The sequence below is a fragment of the Rhinolophus ferrumequinum genome, chromosome 10 (assembly GCF_004115265.2).
Source record: "Rhinolophus ferrumequinum isolate MPI-CBG mRhiFer1 chromosome 10, mRhiFer1_v1.p, whole genome shotgun sequence".
Taxonomy (NCBI): Eukaryota; Metazoa; Chordata; class Mammalia; order Chiroptera; family Rhinolophidae; genus Rhinolophus; species Rhinolophus ferrumequinum.
The window spans coordinates 46,208,222-46,228,161 of record NC_046293.1 but is presented as its reverse complement, the minus strand read 5'-3'; the positions used below and the strand labels follow the sequence as shown (position 1 = coordinate 46,228,161).

The 19,940-nt window shown below is 31.5% G+C and overlaps 1 protein-coding gene across 2 annotated transcripts in view; it reads left to right on the top strand.

The window, feature by feature from the left end:
• ADAMTS20 (ADAM metallopeptidase with thrombospondin type 1 motif 20) overlaps positions 1 to 19,940 on the top strand; it is a 151,303-nt gene that overhangs the window by 36,862 nt on the left and 94,501 nt on the right. For both annotated transcript variants that reach the window (XM_033116193.1, XM_033116192.1), the window contains exons 4-7: positions 4,209 to 4,456; positions 11,267 to 11,350; positions 11,891 to 12,015; positions 13,405 to 13,445. In XM_033116193.1, the coding sequence (XP_032972084.1) occupies positions 4,209 to 4,456; positions 11,267 to 11,350; positions 11,891 to 12,015; positions 13,405 to 13,445 (498 nt within the window). The remainder of the gene's footprint in view (positions 1 to 4,208; positions 4,457 to 11,266; positions 11,351 to 11,890; positions 12,016 to 13,404; positions 13,446 to 19,940) is intronic.

Here is a 19,940-nt window from a genome sequence, read left to right as displayed (position 1 = left end):
TTTATCATCATGGGTTACACTTTTTAAGTATAAATATCAGAAAAAGGTAATGAGATCAAATGGTTAGCCTATAAAATAGTTATAGATGCTTTTTAAAAAAATACTGTAATTTAAAAAATTATAGTTGTAAAATAATTTAATTGTAATGATTTAAAAGGTCCTGAGATGTTAAAGAGTTTGATAGTTTTCCTATCTCACTGTTCAGTTACACCTGTTTAATACAGCCAATGTTAAGTGTATATTTCCATACCTTTTTGGCTCATATACATTTTTATGAATATATATTTGTATACTTGGTGAAAGTTTTTGTAAAAATAGGATCATGCTATACATATTACAATGCCACTTATGTTTTTTATTTGATAATGTCATGGACATTTTTCTGTTTCAAAACACATAGACCTAATTCATTTTTTTCAATAGCTGCATAGCATTCTATAAATCAGTTATTCCTGTGCCAAGGATTGTTAGTTTAAAAAGTTTTAAATTGAATCTCTTGGATGTTTTTAATTATAAAAGCCATTCATCAAGGAATGATATATAATATGTAGCATCTTTCAAGTCTAGTAGGCCACAGAACCTTCACTATTTGTTTTTTCATAGAAAGCGTATTCTAAAATAATGAGTGACAGATAGTATTTTTATTTTTCATTAAATTTATTGGACTGACATTGATTAATAAACTTATGTAGATTTCTTATCAAAGAAGTCCAGCAGAAAAGACATTTGTTTAACATTGTCTAATTTAGCATTTGCTTATTTGACCATGATATTCTTTCTCATTTAGCTTCTACTAATATCCATGTGTAGCTGTGGAATGCTATTCTAGCATATTTGTTCCATAGAACCTGTAGTTTTTAAAAAAATGAATGAAGACCAATTATTATTTGAGCAATGATGGTAAGTGTAAGGCTTTAGAAAGTAATCACAATAAAATACTTGACATATATTTTAGTACTGGCAGAAAGATTAAGCCAACAAATGCATTTTGTGCAACAATCTAACACATCTTCTGAAATCGTTCATCATGCCTTCAGCAATTGCATGAGGTGAATGAAATTGGTTGGTGCTTTTAAACTACTAGGCTGACCTGTTTTTTTGCTTTTTAATACGCATGCTTTTTGTTCTCCAGCTCTGTGAATAAAGTTTCAAAAGCTTCTTCGGGTGTACACATAGTAGAAAAAAAAAAGCCATTCATCTTCAAAATCAGATCAAAGGAATGAAAAAACTTTCTAATAATTCATAGTGTATATTTTATTTTACTGTCTTACTGCTATAGCTAACAATACTGAAACAATAGCAGTTGATAGGAATGAGAGGTGTCATAGTGTTTTAATAACAATAGTTTTGTATGTTACTACTTTTGTTAGTAATATTTGTCATGAATATGAACCAATAGGAAAGATATGAACTATAGGACTTGGACAACAACCCATATGCAACCACATAATTCTCCTAACTGCCCTTCCATTTTGTCCACCTGCCTCTCCTCACCTCAGGCGACCATCATTCTAAATCCATTTGTCATCGCCTTGCTTTCTTCTTTTATAGTTTATTGTATCCATATGTATTGGTAAAAGTATATATTTTTATTTTTGCTTTTAAACTACATAAAATGTTATATTTAATTTTTATCACTTTTACTTAAAGTGACAAGATTCATACTGTCTTGTGTTGATCAAGTATGAAATTAGTTTTCTTCTAAATTAAATTATTTTGACAGTTCTATAGAATATTATTTCATTTGCTATGGAGATTAAACTCTTGAGATCTATATTGATAACATTGTATTTGTTCTTAAATATTGGTTCCTTTTCTTTTTTTCCTTTAACCTTCATTGTCAAACAATACCTTTTAGTGGTTCAAACCACTGACTCTGGAACCAGATCCCCAGGATTCGAATCCTAGATGTGCTACTTATTAATTAATATGTGACTGGATTTTATTAACTCATTTCTATAAGACTTTTGTTTTTTGGTAGGCAAACTTAAACCATTTACCTTTATGACAATAAGTGATCTATGTAGTTTTTTTATGTTTGTTTTTTCTGCCTGCTATCCTGCTGAGCGAGTTGTTTTGTACCCACCTTTTTATTTTTTTTAAATTAGTTTCAGGTGTACAAAACAATGTAATAGTTACACATTTATCACGAAGTGATAATCCCCCTACCCCAATCTACTATCTCTCTGACATCGTTCCTTTTATTTTCACTTTTCAGCTCCATCAATGATCAACTGTTTGTGAGTTCCTTAATCTCTATATGTTGTAGATCCCTCATCTATAAAATGGAATTAACAATAGTACTTATCTCATATGGTACTATTAAATGAGTTAATACAAATAGATTTACCAGAAATGTACAATGTACTTGGCTTACAATAAACAATATGTGTTAAGTGTTATTTGTATTTTATATTAATGATGCTCTAATGTTGTCTTTTCCCCCATTTCCTTACTTTTGTTGATTTTAATAAACATTCCCCCCCTTCTAAAATTGAAAATTCAGCTGAGTAGCTCTGTTTTCCTTTGGTAATTTGCTTATTTTTGAGTTATATATGCACACTTAGGTATTAAGATTTAAAAGTGTACATATATATGTATATATATATACACACACACACATACATATACCTACATATATATGTGTATATGTATATATATCCCTTTTGCACTAAGCTATGTGACCGATACCAGTTTCCTTCTCCCTCACTGAAATTTTCCAAAGTGAATATGCCAGTTTTCTCTGTTACCAGCAGTGTATGAGAGGTTCCGGTGCCCCACATTATATTACCATGCCTTGTTTTGTCAATATTTTTCATTTTAGCCATTTGGGTGGGTATATAATCACGATTTATTGTTTATATTTGCATTTCCCTGATTATCAATAATCTTTTGGCACTGTTTCATACATTTATTGCTTTTAAGTTTTGTCTTTTGTGAAGTATTCAAGTCTCCCTTATTTTTGTCTTTTTTCTTATTGATTTCTAAGGATTAATCACGTAACCTCTATATAAGCCCTTTATTGTTTATATATGTATTGCAAATATCTTCTACTACTCCTTAATGGTGTTTTATGTTGAACACAATTTGGTCTTAATTTCGTTAAATGAATAGTTTTTATGGTTAGTGGTTTTTTTTTTTTTTATGTCCTAAGGAATCCTATCCCTTTCTTTCTCTCTTTCTCTCTTTCTTTCTCTCTCTCTCTCTCGCTCTCTCTCTCTCTCTCTCTCTCTCTCTCTCTCTCTTTCTTAAACGAATATCATCATGCAGGTATTCTGTTACAGTATCTTCTAAAAACCTCATGGAACAAGTTTGGGATTGTTTCATCTCTTTTAGTTCTTAGAGGAGTATTTAAAAAAATAGTGTTCTTTAAACGTTTAGTGGTATTTATTGGTGATGATCGCTGAGGTCAGAGTTTTTTGGAGAAGAATTGATTGGGATTCAATTTTTAAAAATTTATGTAGGTATTTAGGCTTTATAATTCTTTACGGGTCAGTTTTGATTAGGATATTTTTTTTTCAGAAATGTTCTAGAACACATGTCTTCTAAATTTGTTTGTATAAAGTTGCTTATAATTTTTAATGTCCATAAGATCTTCATATGGGCTATTTTTTTTCTTATTTTTTATTGATTAATACCTCCAGAATTGAATCTTAAATTTGAAGTTTATATATTCTTTTGTTCTAGAGACTTTTTTTCCCTGTGCTACATTATTTCCTTCATCTTGTCTTCATTCCAGTTTGGAGTTCTTATTTGTTCTATTATTTTAACGCTCACAGAGCCATCGATTCTGGCTTTGTCAGTCTGACTCCTTCAGTTGACGTTGGCTGTCTTTCTAGTGGGACTAAAACTCTAGGAAATGATACGTGCATGCCATTGGTAAATTGAGGGCCAGACTTACCTATTGAGAAAGACAAAGGGACTCCTTGATTTTATTTTCTATTGAGTGGTTAATGTTTGTTAATAGTCATCACTGTTAAAATAAGACTTAATACAGTTTTGTTAATGTCTTCTGAAAATCTGAACATCTTAATATGAATAGTGATGCTTATGATAATGCTGTATAGCACTGTTTTAAATAATAATTTTGTGTTCTTTTGTTCCACATTGGAAGCAGATGTGTAAGTATTAAATATTTTTGACTATTTTGTGTCACAGTTTTAGTCACAAAATTTAATGACTCCACTTTCTATTCTTTTTGCCCCCAGAAAGTCAAATAAAGAAAACCACTGTACACTTTCAGAACTACAGCAACATGAATGAAGATCTTAATACAAAGAAGGAATACTCTTCAAAAAATGCATCACTGGAAAATGAAAGAAGTCAATTACATGCCAGGAAAAAACGTTTTTTATCATATCCAAGATATGTGGAAGTTATGGTTACAGCTGATGCTAAAATGGTTCATCATCATGGACAGAATTTGCAGCACTACGTACTAACTCTAATGTCAATTGTAAGTAAACTTAACAAGTTCTTTATATTTCCTATAATGTTTGACATAATGTTTTCCTCACATTTAATTAAAACAAACAAAAAAATAATGTTTCCTGAAACTCTAGATGTAAGCGAATTGTATCTAGCTTTAAGGCAAAAAAGAATTAGTTGAAATTCAGTTTAGTTAGATGTGTAGCAAGTATCCCATTCTGTTACTTGGACAATTCTCTAAAACATCTTAAAATGTCTGAAACCAGTCATAGAAAATGCTTGAATGATTTATTTCATCACTTGAATGGCTTCTGCCCCCTAGTGACAGGGAAGATCCTAGTAGTATTGATGTTTTGCTCTTTAAATATGAATTTTAAAACTGGACCCTATTTTAGCACAGAGGGGAGAGGCTATTATTTTTACTACTGATCCAGTGGCCAAATCGGAAATTAGGACTCATGATACTTTAAGTTTTACAAGTATTTATGGGGATAAAAGCATAGGCTGTTACTAACAGAGCTGCTTTAGGAAATTTGTGATATAAAAATCACAGTGGCTATAAGAGTCCCTTATGTGATGTTTCTGTCTCTGCTGAGCAATGGTGGTGCCAGTATCCATAGAACAGAATTCTAGTGCCAGTGAAGAGCACCTGTTCTGTGTTAGGGGTCACACTCTTTATGTGATAGATACACACATGTACACACACACACACACATATATGTGCATACACTCATATATCTACTGTCTGGGACATTCCTGGATTTAGGCCTGCTATAACTAAAAACCCTTTTTCCCCCTTTATACTCAGAAGTGTCCTGGTTTAGTTGATGAATTATGTGGTCACCTATTTATGCAGGTTCAGGATAATGGAACATAGTTCATGGGTGAAACACATTTATTCACGTATAGGGAATTCAGGCCCACTTGGTTGAAAAGACTTGGCCAGGACATATCTGTAGGACACTGGCAATTTTTCTTAGCTAGGAATCCCCACTTAAGTTCATTGTGACTTTGAAGATCCAAGACCCTATTATTTTTCTTACATGTAACATTTTATCTTAAATTCTTATATGTGCTAAGTATGCATGGTCTTTTTTGCCTAAACATAGTGTCTGGTACAAAGTGTCTGACATTCAATGAATCGTTATTGAAAAGGGAAAAAAAAATGAATGGGTAGGTAATTAAAGTAATACTTTTTTCCGTAATGCATGACATTGTAATAGACAAAAAAAAAAGATGCTCCAAAATGACTTTCTGAAATTTGTGTAATATAGACACTTGTTTTGTTGACTTAAATCAAATTTTAAAAATGACAACAGAGCGATACATAGAAATTTATCCCGATAACACTTTTTTACTTCTGAATCTGAGTAATTACCTGGATATGTAATTAGGTAATTATCTAGATGTGGGTGTGGTATGCTCATTATGAAGGGATTCTAACGAGAACACAGACATGGAGGACGTCAGTTGATATGTAGCAAATTGCATCAGTTATGTGGAACACTGTGGGATAAACTTTGCCGTTTTAAATGGTTAAAGGAAATGATATTAATAAAGTTGGGGAGGCGGGTAGGGAGAGAGTGAAGAAAATACTAGATTTTGAAGCATGTTAAATGATACATAACTCTGGTATCAGTGCTTTGGAAGTACTGACTAGTGGGAGTAAAGGAACACAAATAATTTTCCAAGGGTAATTTGGAATAGCCACATGCAGTTTTGGTGATAATGCCATCCTCAGAAAAGTTTCATTATCTGTGTCTTACACTAAAAATCAGTATAATCACAGCTTAGAAGACACTGTGACATGCCTTGAGCTAATTGAAGTTGTCCATGGGAGTTTTCAAGCCACAGTTCAGCAAGGGCAAAGCAGACTTTTTGACTTTGTGGAAAGTAAATCTGCTACTGAGTTTGCTTGAAACAACAGACCAATGTATGCATATATCATTTCCTAGAGTTTTAGTCCCACTAGGAGAGCCAATGTCCAGTGAAGACAGGATGTTTGTAGATGCAGTCAGCTGTTTTGTGTTAAGTTTTATCCACAGGGAGATAGATACTGCAGCAAGGTTGAGGAAGAGGAGAGCACTCCAAATATAGATGGGGTAGCAAGGAAAATTTAGGAGGGCAAGTCTCTCTTTTGAGGTGGTTTAGGTTGTATATGCTTTCTTTCTCCTTCAAAAGTAAAATTTCAGATGACCTCTAAATTACCTGGGTTTAGTGCTTTCTTTTTTTCTTTCATTGAAAGAATGTTCAGGTTAGAATATAGGAAAGTTAGCAGACTTTAGCATTCTGTACATCTATTGTTTTTTTATTAGTGAAACACTGTGATCACAGCAATGTTTGAAGATATAAACAAGTTAAAGGTGAAAGGAAACTTGGAGAAAGAGTGACACTTTTCTTGCTTTTCCTGGGGCTTTCTAAGTCTTCTGTCTCTGGAAACCCTCAGTCCCGGGCAAACTGGGACAGTTGGTCACACTACACAGAGATTGTAAAATCCAGTCCAGCTTGTTTTATCTCCACTTGTGAAGTCCATTTCCAAAATTGCTTAAAGAGGTAAGAGGATTGCTGTCTCCACCTAAGTGTCCCCAGATGTTAGTAGCTGAGGAACGGGTCAGTTCAAGTATGGCATATTTTGTCCTAATTTTTAAGAAGGCATTAACTGCTTTTATTCAAACATACACTCAGGATATTGATTATGTTCTCGGTCGTAGTAATTTAGGAAAGAGATAAGAAAATGCGATTTCAACTTAGAATATGATTGAGAGCCATTTAAAGAAAAGTTCAAAGTGATGAAAAAGAATTTCTGTGTATTGAGCTTCAGATATAAGGGGGAAATTGCCGAATGCTTTCAGCATTGAACAAATGAATAATGTACATACTTTAGAGAGAAGATTATCTATCCTTACCCATCCTGCACAAAGTAAGCAATTGTTCTGTCTTACAGGTTTTCTTTGCTTTTAACAATTTAACAAAGTGTCTGCGTGTGTGTGATTTAATTCACTTTTTAAAGTGCTTTGCTCATAAAAAATAGCTTAGTGATCTCCATTCAAAGGGTTTTCAAATTAACATTAAAATTAGTTGGGAAGAACACAGTTGCAGTGTGCAGTATATTTAATGAAATAAGTGTGTTAAATGAGCAGTGATGTTCAATTATTTGCTATTCTAAAGCTATATCCTTAGAGAATTTAAGTCACATTATAGCATTAAAATGGCATTTGCATATGCATTATTAAACTACCAAGGTATGTATAAACCAAGGCAATTACTTTCTTCAACTGATTTATTTTGATATTCGATGACTTTTTAATAAACCTTGAAAATATGTATTATGTCAGAGACCTCCACAATATATTGTACTCACAAAGGTTTGACTTTGTAATATTCATCATCTTACAGATTTATTATTGTAAACTTAAGGAGCATCACGTGATACTCAGGAATCATCCCTATTTATTAAAACATAGTTACTATTATGTAGAAGCATTTATTAACTAAAAACCCTCACTTGCATTACACTGACTTAATAACATTGCTTCCAATTCTTTGAGATGCTTTTACTGATGTTATTCAGAATACGGATAACTTTCAACCACACTAAAATAAAAATGATTTACTTTCATACTTTATGACTGTTTATGTTAGATTTTCCTTTCTTCACTAAAATAAAAACTAATGATTTACTTCCATACTTTATGACCATTTATGTTACATTTTCTTTTCTTCAACTCAGTGTCTGCTTATTCTTAATTCTTTGTATGTATTTACTTTGTACATATGTGCAATGTCATCATTTTCTAACTTAAAAACAGAAAGGTCTTTCTGACAAGGGTAGTGATCTTTGTAAACAACATTTGTTCACTTGTTAAAATCAGTTTTTTATAGATGACTTTGAAGGTAAATGTGGTCAACAGGTATAAACTTCCAGTTATAAGATAAATTAGTCCTGGGGATGTGAGGTACAGCATGGTGACAATAGTTCTGTACTGTATATTTGAAAGTTACTAAGTGTAGATGTGAAAAGTTCTCGTAAGAAAAAAACTTGTAACTGTGTGGTGATAGATATTACCTTAACTTACTGTGATAATCATTTTGCAATAAATACATGTAGCAAATCATTATGTATTATACTCAAAACTAATACAATCTTTAAAATTAAAAAAAAAGGCTAAATTACCATTTAAAAAATAGTAAAAATGATTAAAAAAAATGAAGGCAGCCTCTAAACATGTCATGTGTGAACATTTACTGAAACTCTATATAGAAATTATCTTGAAATGGTTGGTTAGTTAATGGTGATAGTAACTTTTTTCATGCTTTGATTGAAGTGTATTTTGCCTAGAATTTTCCTGAAAATATTTAAACAATATAATTCGTGTGATTTCTTTATCTTTTGCTAAATATCTATGAAGTAATGTTTACTATTTTGAGACATGTAAAGAAATATGAAGTCTATATGCCAGGGAAACACACTTAAAGAATAAAAGATTAAATACATTTTAAATCAATAAAATTCTAATACCTAGCAATCTAAAATGTGATTACAGTGATATATGACAATATTACATGGCCATGAGGTCATCCATCTGCCTGATTCACAGTTCAACTTAATTGAATAGTTAGTTATTCAATAACATCACCTTTCAACATTCAAGTAAACGAAAAGGTACATATATTGAGTATGAGCACAAACTATAGAGGTCTGTACCTAAAGCAATAGAAGGTGCATACAATTAAATGAGCTAGATGGCCTTTTTAATTAAAGAAACATCATTTTAATATAAAAGCAAAATATCAGTCTGAGGGTTTTTTTGGGGTGTGTATGTACAGAATTATTTAAATTGAACCATCTCGTTTTGTATCCTTTACCCCCAGAAGGATGAGTCTTTTAGGGGCGTAGCTCATGAATTTTATCTAGTAAGCAACAGAGTGTTTGACAGGCAGATATTAGTAAATATTTCAAAAAATAAAGAAACTGATGTTCTTAGATACTTTGCTTTACATTTGGGAATATTATGATAACTAATTTGAAACACATGAACTAAAACTAATATTATGTATAATGTATGCCTTTTATTCTGAAAAAGATTTATAAGTAGTAATAACTACCATTGATCCCTATGACCCAGGCCCTGATCTAAATGCTTTTTGTACATCATCTCATTTAACACTTGTAGCAGCCTAATAAGTAGTAGGTATTATCACAAAGTGGCAGTTAGAATTTGAGCCTGGGTCTCTTAAAGTTAGAAGGCCATGCTTTATACCATTACCCGTATTGCATAATAATTACTTGAATTACCTTTTCCCTAACATTACATTTTAAGGAAATTTTGCAGTAGTAATATATTTAAAACTCTACTGTCAGAACACTGCGAATATGTTTCCAAATTCCACTCACCTGGTAGGTTGGTCACTTTTCAATAAAGGTGCAGCATTGGTTTCCTCCTGAAACTGAGAATATTTTTGGGGTTATATATTTTATAGAGAACATAATAGCTAGATTGTTGTTTGTAGTCAACATATTTGGAGCAGTGAGTAGAGATATTAGCTGTTTAGATAGTTCATAGTACTTAAGTTCTTTTCTCTGGCACACTGGGAATGCATGACCACCTGTGACATAGAAGTCTTCACAACTGTTTTATTTTTAGGGGAAAAGCCTCGTGCACATCTTTGAGGTGCACTGTTTACTTTGTAATTTGACTTAGAAAAGCATCTACTTTTAAACTCACAGAATCAAAGTATCACTCTGAAGTCACAAATATGGGTATACTTTGTTTTCTACCATAGATATATTTTTTAAAATTGTATGGAAAATAAATATTTATCGATTCAGCTATAGATTTCCACAGCTCTCATTTTAAAGGGAACAATACTGCAGTGTTAACAGACCTGCTTGAAATCACCCATCATCTGATTGGCTCAGTGTTAACTTACAACACCACTGGAGCGACCACTGCTTTTGCCAAAAAATGCCACCCTCAAAGCCAAAGGCAGGTAGAGATGATAAACCTGTATTTATGGATGCTCAGCGAAAATCATAGGAAAGGTGCGAGAATGTGTAAGTCCGTGCTGACCCTGCAGTGTTAGCATTTCCAGAGATGCCTTTAGCTCTGGTGCCGGCAGTGCTGTGTGTGGCACTGGAAGCTGCAGCAGCAGTCATGCTGTTCATTGTGCTGCAGCACTTGGGCTGATGGAATGAGGGTTCCGCTACTGGTACTTCTAGCAAACTGTAATCTCCATATAAATATGTATTATATATATATATATATCTATATGTGTCTGTGTGTGTGTGTGTATATATATATTATATATATATCTATATGTGTGTGTGTGTGTGTATGTGTGTATACACACACATATATTTTTAGAGATTTGTGAGCACATACATTCTGGATCATGACACAGAATTAAGTGAATTATCATCCAGGACAGTATTTTCCAAGCTCTAATGCATGTTCAATTCCCTTGAGGATCTGGTTAAAATGCAGGGTGGGGCCTGAGATGCTGCATTTCTAAGCAGCTCTAGGTGATATGGGTGCTGGTAATCCATGGACGGATCTCAGTAGCAAGGGTTAGGCTACTGGTTCCCAAAATTGGCTTCATACTGGAATCATCAAAAAAAAATAAGGAATTATAAATATTGATGGCTGGGCCTCAACCTTACAGATTCTGACTTAATTGGTAAGGGATGTGGCCTGAGCGTTAGGATTTGTGAAAAGCTCCCTATGAGATTCCAATGTGCAGCTAAGTTGGAGAATTGATGCTTTTGGACTGGTTTTAATTTACTTTTGAGAAGCAATATTCATTTTTGGTATCTAATCCTACGGTTTTTCCCTTGCAGGTTGCAGCTATCTACAAGGACTCAAGTATTGGAAATCTTATAAACATAGTAATTGTAAAATTAATTGTAATTCATAATGAACAGGTAAGAAACAGTTCTAAATTAGTAATCTTAGTTGTAGTAGGCTTCTAGCACAACTATATTAGTATATAGATCACAAAACTCTTATTAGAAATGAAATATTTTAAAAATTTGTGTTTAAAAAACTTGATTTGCAAAGGAGTGAGATTCACCTTTCTTGTTGTGATGGAAATAAAATGGAACAATAGCACAGGAAATGACAAGCATTAATAAACAATTTAAAAATTCAAAGTTAGAAACATCTATGGGTTCACTTTTTATAATTCTACTGTTGAAGGATTTAAAATATGGTAATTTTTAGAAAGTAGTTTTTTGATCCTAAATATTGGAAAGTTTTATTGAGAAAGCCTAATTAGATTCCATTTTGATCATAATGTTCTAAATATTGCTAAAATATTTGAGATATGAGGGAGAAATAATGCCACTTCATTTGCCTGTGAAAATGCTATTTGGTAAATTGCATAGATGCTGAGAAGCTTTGAAGGAAAAGAGGCCATGAATGTTTTGTCGTAGTATTGAATTGCGTATTTTTTTTGTGTGCAGGAAGGACCAGTCATCAGTTTTAATGCAGCTACCACGTTACGCAATTTTTGTTTATGGCAACAAACACAGAATGTTCTTGATGATGCTCACCCTTCCCACCATGATACTGCTGTTCTTATCACTAGGTACAGTTTTATAAAAATGACCCTTCTAGCTGCAATTGTTTACCCCTTTTCTCCTGCATGATCACTGATACTTCTTGATACCTTAATTCTTTATCCATTATATACACTAGTGTTCTGTAAGAACTTGTGTTACAAAAAATACTGTTGAAGGAAATCATTGTTCTTTCAGACCGGAACACTAGTTGATTCCTTAGGAAGTTAACAGTATTAGGTCGTGAAGTAATGGTTTGACCTAAATGTAATAATTACCTTATTATATTAGTGACAGAATTAGGAAAAATAGTTAGAAATTAACCAAGTTGTAGAACTGAGAACAGGTTTTATTTATTCCCCCCTGGATCACTTGGAAAGAAGAGCTTTTGAATTTATTTGGTTGTCTAATAAAATGGTCCTACTTTTAAAAATATGTATCTGTTTCTTGTTTTGATGCTCAATGCAAGTTTTAATTACTAGGCTGTTTTGCTAGGGTTTTTCCTCAAACTTATCTAACTATATGGAAAACAGCTTCTGCTTTATAGAATCATTATCCATTTTACAAGTACCACTATACATTTTTTTCACACCTTTGTTTCAGCAACACTGATACTACCAGAATATTTAGATCCTAGATTGGTTGGTTTTGTTTTGGTGTTTGTTTTTTGTTTTTTGGATAGTTGGTTGATCAAAGGAAATAAATCTCTCACTTAAGGGTCAGACTTGGAGAAATCTCAGCTTTCTACAATCCTGAAATAAAAACCTTTAGTTCATATACAACGGGGCACATAAAGTCCATGTGCTTTATCTCTTTGCAAAACTGAAGCAGAATTGACTTAAATTTATACACAGTATTCTATTATCAGCCCATGGTTCTGCCCTGGATTTTTGTAGTTAGATGCCAAGCAGGAAAAACTGGAAGTAACAGATTAAAGATAGGAGGGAGAAAAGGGCTATAAGAGACCATAAGGAAAGAGACAAGAGAACTGTCAAATTGAATGGTTAAGGATGAAATAATGCAGAAGCAAAAACCTTAACCAACTTGATAACATCTGAGAACATAAATTAATCACTGAGGCTCATAATAACATTGAGATATCAAGAAAAGAGTAAATTATTTTACATATTACTGCATAAGTAAAGGCAGAGAGGTTAAAAATACACTTAGAAGGCTTTTCATTGGACTTGGTTAAGCTTCAACTATTTATAGTAATCATTTTTATATAGCACTCGTTGCTTATTGATAAACACAAATGGTGCATCACTTTAAATTTAAATTTATTGAGAGCTTAAGAACTGGATTTTAGAGGTCAGTTTTGGTAATAGTCACATCATAGTTAAAGCTTCTTTATTTTGTTTCGACTTGTTGCAAAAATATTTTCTGAAAATGCTTCAAAATACATTTTTTGTTTTAAGGGAAGACATTTGTGGAGCTACAGAGAAATGTGACACATTAGGTAAGTTATTTTGTAAATTAAATATGGCCTATATAATTGTTTAATGAATTATTTAAGATAATTTTTAGATTATTTTCCTTTTGCATTTTAATCATTTTGATCAGTTGTCTTGATTATAGTTGTCGCTATTATTTGATTCTGCTTCTGTAAGTATCAATTGCTGCACAAAGCTTGACATATTTTAGTGTTTTATTATGTAATATTTTATTCATACCAAATAATACATAATAATCTCTATGCAAATTTAAAGGAAGTAATAAAATGAATAGCCATGTATCCACCATCAGATTTAAGAGTTATAACTTTATCAGTACTATTGTATGGTCTGTGCCAAGTCCTTATTGTATTCCCTTACATTTCCCCAAGAGCTGGCCAGTACCATGAATTTTGTATGTGTTAGTTTCTTCCATATTTTGAAAACTGCTTTTAGTACATATGTATGTGTTCCTAAAAGAAATTGTTTGGTTTTGCTTCTTTTTGAACTTTGTACTTAACAGTTCACACATTTTTGCTTCTGTGTAATATTATTTTATCCATGGTTCACATGTCCTATATCCTGTCAGTGGATATTTGGGCTGATTACAACTGTGTTCTATTATTGACTTTACTGTAAGAGCTAAGGCATATTCTGATGATTAGAGTTTAGCAAATGTGCTAATTAGAAATTAGCAAATGTGCTAATTTTCAACTTTATAAGATTTACCAAATTATTTTCTAAAGTGGTTGTATCAGTTTAAACTTTATAAGTAGTGTATCAAAATTCCTTTTGATTATATTCTTATCAACACGAGGTATCTTCAGATTTCTCATTTTTGCCAATCTAAATGTAATATATTTCATTTCAGTAGTAATTTTCAGTTCCATGATTACTAATAAATTTGAGCATCTTATCATATATTTATTGGACACCTCTTTTTCCTTCTCTTTGAGGAAGAAATGAAAGAAACATTGTATATTTTTCTGGTGTGGTGTTTGTCATTTACTTACTGCTTTTTAGGTGTTCTTTATAACTTCTTCATACCAAACCATTTTTTGGTTTATATGTATTGTAAATATATTTTTAAAAACGCGTTGTCTTCATTGTGTGTGTGTGTGTGTGTGTGTGTGTGTGTGTGTGTGTGTGAAAATGTATAATGTAGCTGAATTTTAGGGTTAGCCATTTTGTATCTTACTTAAGAAACTCTACTACAACTGAAAGTCTAAACATATCCTGTTTTCTTATAAATGCTTAAAAATTGGTCCTTTCACATTTAAATCTCTAAACTATTTGGAAACTTTTTTAAAATATGCTATTAGATAGGGATCTAGTTTTCTTATTTCCTTTTCTATTTAGATAACTAGATTCCTCAGACCATGCATTGAATAGTTCACTTCCTTTCCTTAGAATCTTCAATGTCGTATATAAAATTTCTACTTGCACTGGTTTGAGTACATCATCCTGCCGTTTCATTAGTCAATACTTTTTATTTAGTCCATGCACAGTATTTTAAGTTTTATAGCCCTATACTAAATCATAATAATTGATATGGTATAGAATTCCACCTTATTTTCTCTAAGAGTATTTTGGCTGTTCTTGGACTTCTGCTCTTCCATGAAAATTTTAGACTAGCATGTCAAGTCATCATAAAACAATTATTTGTCCATTTATGTAGGTCTTTTAAAATGTCTTTCAGTAGTATATTATTATTTTCTTTCAAGCCTGTCATGCAAACTTTTGTTAGACTTCTATCTTTTATTTACCTGTAAGTTCTTTTTTTAAAAAAATTGGACAATTATATTATTTGTGAATTATGGCAATTATCCTTCCTCTTCTTTAATCCTTGTAAATTTATTTATTTATTTATTTTTGTCTTACGGTAAGATAAGAAAACCTCTTGTGGAATGTTGAAAAGAAGTGATGATAGTAGTCTTTTTTCCTTGGATTTTTAAAGGGAATACTTCTCTTCATATAGTATTACAATTTTTCATTTTGTCTATTTTCAGGCTAACATTCTTGGTACATATAAGTTTGAATTGAACAATTGTGTAGTGACTCTATTTCTAATAATGCTTTTTAAAGAATAAGTACAGTTATATATGTAAAATATTATGTCTGACAACACTGTCGGTACCTCAACTTTCTCTTGTGTAGTATTTTCTGGATATATCTTTTCCTTCAGTTTTCCAGTGCCCTTGAACTTTAAGTGTTTTTCTTGGAAACAGCATATAATTGGATTTCTAAAATAACATCTATAATCTCTATTTAACTGGCAAGGTTAGTCCATTTACATTTATTGTAATTATTGTTATATATTACTTATATATATATACCATTTTGTTTTTTCTTTCTGTTTATCTGTTTGGTTTTGCTACTTATATTTTACTGTGCTTCCTTACACTTCCCCACTCTCCATTTTTTGGCTTTCTTTGAGTTACTATGTTTTTAAATTAGTTTTCTTATTTAGCTTTTCCCTTTACAAGTTGAAAATTGTATATACTATTTTATTATTTTTGAGGTTACTTTGGCTTTTTACTAACATATTTAAATGAACTTTGTCTAAGGCTCTCTCCTAAACAAACAATATCTTAGAGTACCTAAACTTTGTTCAACTTCCTCTTACCTTACATGATATTGTCTGTTTTCTATCATTTTGTTAACCTTCCATATTAAAGGATAATGTTTTATATTTAATATATTTTTTAAATGTGTCCATTTTACAAATTTTTCATAATTTCTTCTTACATCTCAAACCTTGCTTCTGAGGATTTTTTTTTGTTTTTTGTTTGTTTGTGGGCTTTTTCTTTTTTCTTTTTCTTTTTTTGCCTGAATTATATCCTTTAAAAGTTCCTTTAGTGAAGATATATTAGTGAAAAATTCTTTATCTTATTTTTTCTGGAAATGTCTTTACCCACATTTCTCAGTACCAATTCTAGGTTGATAGTTATTTTCTCTCAGTATTTTGAATATATTGTATAATCTATTTAGTTTTAGATTCTTGGTGGTCTGTCATTTATTCTGGCTGTTTGTCAGAACCTCTCTTTGTCTTGGATATAATGCAGTTTCATTAAAATTGTGTTTTAATATAGATTTCATTTTGTTAATTCTGCTTGGAATATGTTGTGATTCCTATGTCCATTGATTACTATTTTCAGCTTTTCTGAAAAATTCCCATTCACTTTTTTTTTCTTCAAATTTTGTCCTTATATTCTATCTACTCTCTCATGGAACCCTAATTATATTTGTTTACATTCTTTTTATATTTGCTCTTATTTGTAATTGCCTTTCATGATTACTTAAATATTTCATCTGGAGTAATTTTATGTCCATCTCTGACAGTTTCCATATCTTAAGCACTTGAAGGCCAAATATGTGGTTTCTGCTAATTTTCTCTTGCATTGACTTTTTGTTTTTGGTATATTTGGTGAGCTCATATTTACTAATATTAATCCATGATATTAGGGGTGGGCTGTTTAAAAAGTATATACTTTTCCTTCAGAGAGGATTTTCTGTTTTTGTTGTAATACAAAGGATGTTACTAATCAGGTTCCCTGACTTAATGTGGAAAACTCAGGATCAGATCCTCTACTTTGAAGCTTCCTCTAACAAGTTCTTAGTCTCTGGGTCATATTTCTTTTATCTATATTTACTCTCAAAGTAGTGTCTATCCTTGCTATTCATTGCTTATCACTTAGGACTTAGCCCAAGGTATAAGTTGTGTGTGTGTGTGTGAGTGTGTGATATGGGAGAGGGGCAGGGAGAAAATAAGTGTGTTAGAATTTAGAGATTGGGACTTGGCAGTTACTGTAAATCATGTGAGCTCAGTATTCACTAACAAGTAGTTTTTATTAATGATCTAGTTTCTTTGTGTTAGGAGGACTCTTTAGAAACTCTAATCTTCTAACAATGTGGAAATAGACATCTGCTATGCTAATTATTACAACAGACCTGTTCTTCTCCCTGTAAACTGTTCTCTGGCCTGTTAGGTATATCTTATTAGTCAATCATTGAATATATTGTTTTTCATAAATTATCTATAGTCTGTTGTCACATATTTACACTAAACGTTGAATAGGAATATATCTGCCATATCTTACTATTTTTAAATGATTTGGTGCTAGACATTCTGGATATTCATGTAGAAGCAGGTGGTCTCTTAGTCCGCATTCATATTTTGTAGTTTTGAGCCACTCCTATGCACATAAATCATAGTGACTTTTAGAAACATACTTGTAAACTATCAAAATGAAAGCATTCTTATTATCTTTTGTCCAGTCAAGTGTAGTGGTGATAACGATAGCTGATATATCTGAATGCTTTCTATATGTTATACACTATATTAAGGTTTTACATGATATAACTCATTTAATCTTCACAACACACCTGTAAAGAACAACTATTATTCTAATATTATAGATGAGAATAAATGATTTCCCCAAGGCTACACAGCTTGTATTAACAGAAGTATTTGTATTGTATTTTCTCATCTAAAATATGTGGGGAAATGACAAACTAAGTATACTTATTAATGAAACAAATTGTTGGTAATAATTATTAGGTTTCCTGATATATCTACTTTTGCAGGTATTATTGCCCTAGTCTCTGAGCATGTTTTGCAAAGTATGTTGAAAAACGGTTTTGATTCTTCAAGATGGCTAGACTAGGTGCCCCCTTACCTTGCACCTCCAAACACAGAAACCTGTACCAAATTTGGGCCCATGTTACTTTATCTCTGACCACTTTTAGAGAACCCAATATCAGCTTGAGTGAATCTAGGTAAAAACCATCAACCAACTCTTGGTACCATCATACACATTCACTTCTCTTTTTGTTCGTTTTGCCTGTTTATGACCATATTTGAGCTTGTTCACTATTCACATGCAAAGCATAGATCTGTTATGTGACTAAAAATTTCAGATTAGAATATATCCATCTTTAAGCATGAAACAAAATTGGGTGGTAACGGGGACAATATTGTGTTGCAAATATCTACATGGCCCTGAAAATGAATATGTTGGAATTTGAGTCGCTTGACAGTATGAAAATACTAATGAAAGCATGGGGAATAGCAAGATATTCATGAAAAAACAAACAAACAAAAAACTGTGTTCAATTGTAACTTATTCTGACAACAGAGAAATATAATATTGACTAAAACTGACTAAAGAATTTCATGTACAATATTTATTTCATAATCTTAAGGAAAACAATAATTCCCTCATACTTGGGACAGAGGGTTGTTAAAGATTTTTTTCTTTCCTTTTTTTTTTTTTTGGCTTGATTTTAGTCTTGATTCTGACTCCAGGCCTTTTGGTTGTGGGGTCAGAAAGAGAGCAAACCTTTCCTTTTTGTTAAAAAAAGTTTGGCTAATGAACTTATTAGTCTGAATTTTTCCAGCATTTTTATATTTCTCAATTTAACTTCTATTTCTTTTAAAGAACAACAAAAACATTCTAATTGTTAGGACATTTACCTTAAATGCTAGGAAAAATGACTGTAGTTAACTTTTGTGAGTAAAAGAATACATAGGAGTAGAGAGCTAAAACACAGTAGATAATACAAGTCTACTCTATATTAAGACATTTCTAAATGTGAAAACTTTACAGTAATAAATTGGTTATTTATATATGAAAAAACTCTTGTCTTTTATGAAAGGAATCATTGTAGGAGAGCAGATAAGTTATAAGCAAATATTGAAAGATAGTAATAGTCCAAACCATGGTATTACATTAAATTGAAAAGTAAATAATTGAAATGAAACTTAGTTGATGGAATATGGATTGTTGTAATGAACAGTTATTTTGAATTTCTTATTCTAAATTATTTTTAAAGGATTCCATCGACTGTAATTATTGTTCTGTTTAGTTTCCATCCAGTTCATACTATCTCCCTCTTTCAGCAGCACTTTCAAATTCCAAATTATTCTTTATATAAGAGTGATTAGATGTTAACATAATACATTTTCTGCTGAATGGTTACAAAATTATTGAGTGCTTATAATTTTTATGTCATAATATATTTAACATATATTGAATGCCAGGTGCTATTCTAAGCACATAACATATATTTACTCATATAATTATCATGATAATTGAATAATTGTATGCTGTCTGAAAACTTTACAAAATTAAAATTCATAGATTTATAGTGTTCCATGCTATTTTCTTTATTAGTTCTATTACCAATTTAACCATTCTGCCTTTCTTACTATCCACACTAATGTAACCTAAAACTTTATCCTTCCTACAACAAATACTCCTTTCCTTTTCCTGTTTTATAAAAATTGTTTGCTCACCCCGTATTTTTGGATTATTTTCTTTAGTAAAGGAATCCAAAAATTTGCTAAAAAGACTTCAACTGCGGACAAATCACTTTTTTTTCCTTCTTCACTTTATAATACGTTCATGCACTAACCACCAAGTCTGCTTTCATTTCTCAGTATAATGCCAATGGTAAAATGCTTTACAATTTGGTTTTTACTTTATGACTTCTATTTCCTGTTTTGATGAAATACAAAT